Source organism: Phaenicophaeus curvirostris, chromosome 23 (assembly GCF_032191515.1).
Source record: "Phaenicophaeus curvirostris isolate KB17595 chromosome 23, BPBGC_Pcur_1.0, whole genome shotgun sequence".
NCBI classification, from domain to species: domain Eukaryota; kingdom Metazoa; phylum Chordata; class Aves; order Cuculiformes; family Cuculidae; genus Phaenicophaeus; species Phaenicophaeus curvirostris.
Window position 1 is genome coordinate 130,020 of NC_091414.1, and position 8,564 is coordinate 138,583.

Below are 8,564 nucleotides of genomic sequence, written 5' to 3' on the forward strand. Positions count from 1 at the left end.
CAGCATACTGTCAGGTCAGTTTGCTTCTACAGCCTACTTCCAACTCAGCATGAGCAGTCTTTGCGGAGTAGAGATGCAGGAAAAGGACATCCAAATCCAGATGCAAACACATGTGCACTTTATACTCATGACTCCTTGTGATGCCCTTTCCATGTGGCTATACCATATTTGTCTACCGCAAACTGTCTGCTCTCTGGCAAAACCAACTTTCCTTTTGCAGGCAGTCACCTTGGCACAGTGGCTCAATGTGTTTCACCAACCCATCCTCACTAACATGTGGGACCAGTGGCCTCCCTTCTTGTGTGCACAGACTCACCCCGCTGGAGCCTCAGGATCATGTGCAAAGTAGTCCATGATTTTGGGAAGGGAGCAGTCTATTTGTTTCCAAACAGTTTAGAACTTGGCACAAGATGATACCAGCCCTCTTTCCCTGTTCCATCCCACCCAATCTCTGTTTCCCCTATTTATCTGCCAAGTCTACTCTAACAGTGGCCTCTTGGTTATGAATAAACACTCAGGGCTATGCTGAAACAGGAGAATATGCCCAAGGAGTCTAGGTGGGGAGATAAGCCAAGCCGGAAAGAAACATTTGTATTCCTTGTGCCTTTTGTTGGGTTTCAGGGGGTGGTTGTGTGAGCCTTTAAGCTTTGTGTTTCTTGTCTTTGTTCTTTCCCCTGTAACTGATTAAGCCTCCAACCTAAATACTAGCCATGCCAGATGTTGATGGCTACAAAGAAACATCACATTGTCAAAGAAGCAGAGAATCCATGGCAACCAGCAGAAGAAATTCAAAGCCACAGAAAAAAGACCCCAGCCCACAGGACTTCAGGAAGTTTGTGGGGTGGGAAGGGGCTTTCATTACCCCAAGAGCCTCTTATCGGTAACATGGGGAAGGATCAACACCACCCACAAGAGAGTAGATTGATGAAGAGCAGCATATACCATGACTGCTTTCTGGGGCAGAGGTTTTAGCCTGTAAACCAGCCCCCTTTGCCAAGTAAGAGCATCCCAGAGTGACCCCATCGCTAAATCCAAACTTCTCAGCTAAATTCTGATCTTAGCCTACCTTTGCAAGTTTAATAAATAAGCACTACTGAAGATGATGTGACAGTACAGCCACCAGTAAGCATGCTGCCACCGGCGCATTCAGAGTCGGGCAAAAATCCAGACAGAGACAGAACCAGAAAAAAAAAAATGCAAAGAGAAACATAACACACACATGGACTGAAGATGAAAAACATTGCCTAGATGCCAAATATAATACAGCATCGATCCACAAGCATCAAAGGAGACCACTAATCTCACAGACCCTGACCTGCACTGTCTGCTGGACTGAAATATTTTCTCTGGCAGCCAGATAACAATATGGCCTCTGTCACTGGATCTTTTGAGGGGCATTTCAGCAGGATGACCAGCCTCAGGGTAGGGCAGTATGTTAACTCAGCACAACAGCTGGATGTTTCCTAGCTGTCCCTCAACCTGTTTCTCCCCAGAGACAGTGCATAAGCCTCTCCTTTCCAGAACATACATCACCTGCATGGCACACCCACGAGACAGGCTAACCCCACTGCACTCAAACAGAGATCCTGCACAGATGCACACAACAGGGCATCTACCTGTCTTTACTAGTGGAGAAATGTGTGGTGGCTGCAATGGAAAGAAAAGGGGCCATCATGAACATCTTTGAGAAATGGCTCGCTTCCCAAAAGGGTGCTGAGAGTCCTCAGCATCGATGGAAGCCAGTGGTGCTCAGCGCCACCCAGGAAGATGGGTTAGCCATGCAGCTGGCTCTGGTTGTAGGTAGCAGGGAAGGTGTACTGGGATGGAGGAGGGTGGGGACCAGGATGATGCGTGTTGCACTGACATTCAGGGAGATAGAGCCCTGACAAGCTCTTTGTCTGAATACCCTACCCCAACTCTCCTGTGGAGCTGAAATCAGTTGAAACAGTTTGCAGGCTGACTCCAAAGCATCATGGGGTCAGACAAACCTTCTAGGAGCAGGCATTGCTTGGGTAACGTGCAGGGAACTCACCTGTCTCTTGGCCCTCTTGGGTTATTTGCAGCTCTTTAGGACCCACAAACCCAAGATTTGAGCTCAGTGTCCTTCCACCTTCACACCAGCCTAGCTCCCTGCTTTTGACGCTATTTATTATCACAGGAGAAGAAACTGAGGTGTGGGGAGTGACATTAAAATGACTTATCCAGTGCTGCTCAGTGAGGATGAGAGAACAGAATCAGACCCAGACCTCTGCTAAAAACCTCGTTAGCACTGGACTGGTTCCTCCCTTCCTAGCCTGAAGGGCTCCATGAGACCATTTGGCGTTGAGTGATGTCTGGGGGACACCAGCTGGTATTGTGTTTTACCTGATAGCATCATCCTTGAGGTATCCACCCACGCAATCACATTTCACAAATGATTCCTGCTTTACTGCCCTCCCTGCCTAACACAACAAATTACAGCACATAATTAGTTTGCAGTTCAAGAATTACATCTGATTTTTCCCAAAAGCAGTTTGTGATGCCAGATGCTTTAGTTTTGAGGTGTCCTGAGTTTCAGGGTGATCTACCTCCAAACGGAGGACAGAAAAACTAGGCCCTAACAGTGCCTCTGACTGAGCATCTGCTACCACCTGGCACCTCTGAAATATTGGTTGATACTTCACTCTTCTATTTTCATTGTAGACAAATGAGGATACCTTACATATACATGTATTCATGAACACAAACCTTCATCTCCACCAACATATAACAGACACACTGCACTGAAGCTCCCAGCCCTTCACACACCATAAGAGTTTAGGTGCTTTCGGTAACCTTTTCTTGGTTTCAGTACTTATGGATTTTGTCCCCAGCTTCCACACATGAAACCCTTGCTACTTGCTATTTTATTTTTTAATTCTCGTATATTCACTGACGCCCAGAGCTGTGGCTTTTAAACAAACAAAAAAAATCACCGTTTGACAAGACTTGGATTAAAAAAAAACAACTGTAGCAAAAAAGGGATATACAATCTTTTGCGACAAAGTCTGTTTCTTTCAGGTAATCTGGTCTTAATCTAATAACCAATTACTATGAGTTGTTAATACAGTAGCAGGCCCAGAGGCCCTGACTGAGAACAAAGCCTGGATTTACTCAAGTTTCTATACTTCCCCTCATCATACCCTATTGCAGGATCCTGCAGTAACACACTAAATGACGTCACACATTTCTGTGTGTACCTCAGCACTCACTTAAGAAAGCAGTAGAGATTAATGTAACCTCACAGGAGGCTTGCCATTTCAGAGTTATGGGTTGAGCCTCAGGCTTCCTACGTGCACCGAGAGCCAACAAGACAGTTCAACCCTCCCATTTTAGGGTGGGATGTACCGATCTCTTCCTTTTGCTTGCAAATTCAGTCAGCAAACCAACCTTGCACCTGGGTTTAAACTGGCTGAAGGTGGGTGAGGTGAATCCTTGGTGCATTACCCAAGCAGGCACAGGAAGCGAGTGTCAGAGCAGGACATCTGACACAAGCCTCAGGTGACACAGCCTGCTCCCTTGCCCTATCAGGTTGTCCTTGCTCAATGCCTGGCAGCAGCTGTGCTTCTTCAGCTGCACTGCAGCCTCTCTGCAAGCCTGGTGTCGAGAGCCGAGGTTGGCTCTCCCCTTTTGTTTTCCTCTTTCTTCCCATTCTGAAGGGACTTTTCAGGCTGGTCAGATCTCAGCTGCCTAGATCTCCTGTAACGTGCTTGGCTGACATATTTTGTATGCACCCTAATGAATGCTAATTCAGAGTATCCTGTGAACACGTGTCCCCCAGGGTCAGACACGCCTCTTGCTTTGCTCCTTAAGAAAAAAAATAGCATCATGTGTTTCAAACAATGTTTTCACCAAACAAATACGATTCATCTCATTCTAGGCATAATCCTATTAAACAACGTTTCTGGGAAGCAAGCATCACAACTCAGGCAGCAAAGACTGAAAAGAAACAAAAACCTGACACAGCAGGTGGCTGGCACTCAGGAACCAAGTACCCTGGGAAAGGACACCTGCCTTTCTCCTCTGAACACTTGTTATTATGAACACTCTGGGGACAAGGGACATTTCTGGATCAGAGCTACCCTCACCCACACCATAATCGCAACTAGCAGCCAGAACAACGTCACACCTAAAGGAATAACAACAAACAAGCCACACATGTTCTTATCCTCCAGACCTTTGAAACTGGGTATTAGCAATGGAGTCCCAGTCAGGATATAATCATACGCTATACAACCAATCCCACTGATTAACATATTTTTTGGCTGTAGCCTTTATCACTCTTGACCACATGCTATTCAAAGATCCAAGCACTGACGAGGAGCCATCTCCCTGTCAATCAGCTGAACTGAAGCGCTTGCAGGTGCAATGCAAGTGCGTTTTCGGATTAATACTTTGCAATGATCAGCAATCTAAGCAACAGACAAACAAAGCAGGAGGAGATCCTCATCAGTGTAACTGTCTTTATTCTACAGATATCTCTCGAATTATAACCTTGTACCAATCAGTTGAAAATGTGACCCAAAGCATCAAAGCAGAGGTACTATGTAAATGTTGATTTATCTCTGCTTTGAGCCTAGAGTTTATTCAGAGGGCTTTTACTCCTTTGTTGTGAATTGTATAGCAGTAACTTGATTGTTGTTTCTTTAATTTACAAATCTCTCTTTCTCTTTACATAACTTTAAGAAAATAAAACCCACGTCTCCCTTGAAAGTGTACCTTGCTTCAGCAAGGTGATCCCTTGTGTGCTCTACTGCCAGGATTTTATAAAAGGGCTTTAACTTTTCATTCACCAGAAGCATAACTCAAGTTTTAATAACACACCTTATGCACGACAAAAATTTGCTCCTGGCGATCATGGTTTCGACCACAAAACCACAATGGGGAGTAACTCCTAGTTAACCCTTTCAAGCCCACACACTGCAGAGTTAGACATAAGTTTAATTTAGAAGACTATGGAAATTATCAGTTACGGCATTTTATAATAGGCAAAACATCTCATTCTCTCATGCCATGTTCGTCTCTTTCCAGTCCTTCCCGTGAAATTAAAGTAGCAAAGGGAGAGATGAGACTATTCTCCCTGTAATTTTGGGTGAGAGCATCAGTCCATAGGGATATCATAATTCCCTTAAAATCAACTACATTTGGGCACATATTCACAGCTCAGATCCATCCTCCCTGTGCTCCGCCTGTCCTGGGGGTTGGGTACAGATCAATGGCTGTGTCACACACAGACAGGCAGTGCTGCCCTTATCAAATCCTCAAAGTACTGCTCCTGAGAACTCTCTCTTGCCACTACAAAGCTGCGCTGTGTATGACTTGAGCCTGTGTGATTAACCAGAGGTTAACAGCTCCTGCAACAGCGCCATGGCTTAGATGTTGGGCTTCAACGCCTCTTCACAAGGTTCCTCCTCCCCAGTGACACCTTTTCCCCTCACAAATAAACCCAAAGGCTATCTAAGCATTTCAGCTACACTTTTGATACCACAAACCCCTCACCTGCTCCCACTGCTCCCTGCCAGCCCCTGGGGAGCTCGGGTGAGGCGCTCCAGGCCCAGTGTAGCCCCACACAGTTTCTCCAGGCCAGCTGGCTGTGCCTGCCCTAGCCCCTCCGCCAGGCTGGAGCTTTACACCCTGCTGACTGTTCTCCCCAGGGAACTCCTCCCCTGCCTCACCCCCGAGAGCCATGGACTAGTGAACTAAAGGGAAATTTTCAGGGAGACCTGCCAATGTGTTCTCAAGTTCAACCAACAGGAAAGTGTTGCACGGAGCCCTTCTACCTGCGGAGGAAACCAAAGACACCCACACCCAGAGCTGGGAGCAGCCTTGTCTCAGCATTGGTGTCAGTCCTGGGAGCCCAGCTCTGAATCACAAAAGGGATGCTGCTTCCGTCAACTCCCCTTTCTCAAGTGCAAGGCACAGGGGTTAACGTTAGTAAAAGAAGAGCCAAGCAGCCATGTAATTATCAGGCAGCATACTGCCCCAATACATAATTAGCAATACATCAATCTAACTCTGCGATGCACTGTGTACACACACAAACACTCCATAGCATTTGAAGAGTAAACCACATGGCCCGACTCTTAAGCTTAAAAAGCATTATCTATAAATTACCCAAAAAGTTCAGAAAGTGAAAACTGCGGCCACTGATTCTTAATCAATCCTAGCATATTGATCCCAGTATTTCCATAAAATAATAACTATTGCTGCAGCTTTTCAGGGTTCTTAATAATTAAGAGACTAGCTGTCACAACAGCTCTGTCAGGCTTGTAAACACATACAGGTATGTGTTTTCCTTTCAAAATATGCCTTCCAAAGCACCATATCTGTACACAGGTGTGTATATATGGACATCTATTTCTCAGTATACTTTATTATACACAAGTACTTCATACACTGTTATGAACCTTCATAGCTTTTCCAGACTGGATTGACAGCAGCACTTACTACCATCGTACAGTATTCCTCCAGCCTTTCCTACCTCGTGTCATACTAATATGACATTTGTTTGCTTTTATTCTAGAGATGTGAGGCACGGTATGCTGTGCAAATACATACCATCGCATCCAAAGCCCAAAATATTCTGGAGATCCCAAGATTAGAAGCAAGAGTTACATAGGATCAACAAAACGTTAAATTTTTTTCTTGTTAAAGAAAAAAAAACCCAATAAAATTACTTGATAGGATCATAACGTGATTCCATTTACTTTAATAAAAAAACCCAGAACAACAACAACAAAAAACCACCACAGAACAACCCTCACCTCCAAAACACTAGGAACTGGTAAATACTTTGGAAGGTATTTTCTAACAAATGCCCCCCAGCATTACCGCAGCTTACGTTCGATTGTCTTGGATAGAGGCAGAGCAGACTTGCCTCTAGACAGAAATGTCAAGTGTCAAGTTTTAGCCTGCAGAAAAAAAAATCAGGATCATGATTTTAAACAACTCTTAAATAATAACACCACTAAGGAATGACTCCTCCTAAGAGCAGCAACAGGTTAGTGAGGAAGAGAAGGTTACAAACACTCTCATCCTATTCTTTTACTTCCAGTTGGAAACAGCTGGACAGGCAGATTAACCCAAGGACTCTAATCCATTCTGACCCAAAGCACTTAGAACAAGCCTCAGAAGAAACCCTCAGCCCTTATGGGGAGGAGTGGGTAATCAGAAAACCTCTACTTACTCAAGTTCATTAGACATATTTCCCCGTCTCTGAATCCTTGCAGACAGTAAGTTCCGATGTCTTATCCCTCCTAGTCCCAGCTGCAGAAAGACATTGCCTGTGCAGGGTGTGAGGGATGCAGTTTTGTGTACAGGTATTCCGGACAGGCGGGGATTGGCTGCCGGCACAGGTGCCCTAGGACAGGTACACCCAGACAGGTGCAGCGTAACCCTCTGCCTGCCGGCCCAGGCAGAGAGAGCAGGGCAGAGAAGGCGGGGAGAGCCCTGGGGGAAAAAGATAGGGTAAAGGAGTGGAATCAGTTATTCATCTCTGTGATAATTAGTTTCAGTTTGGTGGATGTGTTCCATACAATGTGATGCCAAATAGCTGTCAGCTCTATGAATCTGCAGGTTGATTCGTCCTCTGCTGTTTCTTTATACACAAATATACAGACAAAAATACATATGCGTATATGAAGGAATAAATCAGGAAAGAAGAAAAGCCTCCTAGTTTCCTCTCATTCCTAAATAGTAATTGTACTGACAGGCTAACCTGTTCTTTCCTTTACTCACCTTCTCTTAGATGCCTACTCCAGAAAGTCTCCAGAGGTGTTTTTTTCTCTTAAAAAAAGTAACTTTAAAACCCCAACTATTAGATGCCAAGACATGCATCAAATACACTGGCTCAGGGAATCTTTGCATTACGTGAGGTATGTAAGGAAAGCAGGTCTGCAGGATAACCTTTTCCCGTAATGTTCATGCCCACTGTCCCACTTTCTGTAAGCACAGAATTAATTGCATTACTCCGTTTTGCACAGGATGGCAGTGGGAAGCCCCGACACACGCCATTTGGAAACTGACTGCAGGAATGCCACCCAGGCAATATCTCTGTAGCAACTCACCTGTAAATGGGGAAAAGATTTATGCAATAGAACAAAACTCATCATAGATTCAAGCACTCCTGTTGTATGGTTTCTGTCATCTGTGTTGCAATGAGGAGGCAAAGGATGGGCTCAGCGGGTGACTCATGTTGACTGGGTTTGGAAGGCAAGAGAGGATTTTTACGAGACAAGTTGGTACAAGCCTTAAAACAAAGGGAAAAAGAAAGGCTTCCACCACTCATTCGCACTCCCTATCACCTTCTCGCTCACTGCATCAGTCCCACTCAGTGCCCTGCACCAGCAGGTGAACACAAGAAAACCTGTAAGCCTTCCTTCACAGAACAGTTAAGTTCAGCTCTCCCAACCTGGTGGCAAATGGCCTTCTCAGCCCACTCAGGCAGGCACAAGGCATGTCTACGCAGGCAGAGGCAAAGACAGAGCATATTAATTTGGGTACAACACCCTTTAAACACATCTATATGGCTTCCGGCTGAGAACATG

General features: G+C 45.2%; 1 protein-coding gene across 2 annotated transcripts in view; it reads right to left on the bottom strand.

Moving 5' to 3' along the window:
• The window catches only part of GRHL3 (grainyhead like transcription factor 3), a 28,870-nt gene extending 20,623 nt beyond the window's left edge, over positions 1-8,247 (bottom strand). Inside the window, exons 1-2 of one of the 2 annotated variants that reach the window (XM_069875526.1) lie at positions 8,085-8,247; positions 7,205-7,467 (exon numbers count right to left, since the gene is read on the bottom strand). In XM_069875526.1, the coding sequence (XP_069731627.1) occupies positions 7,205-7,467; positions 8,085-8,129 (308 nt within the window). In that variant the 5' untranslated portion in view covers positions 8,130-8,247. Of the gene's footprint in view, positions 1-7,204; positions 7,468-8,084 lie in introns of those variants that run through there. The other variant, XM_069875527.1, reaches the window with a different exon arrangement.
• Positions 8,248-8,564: the final 317 nt, after the last annotated feature.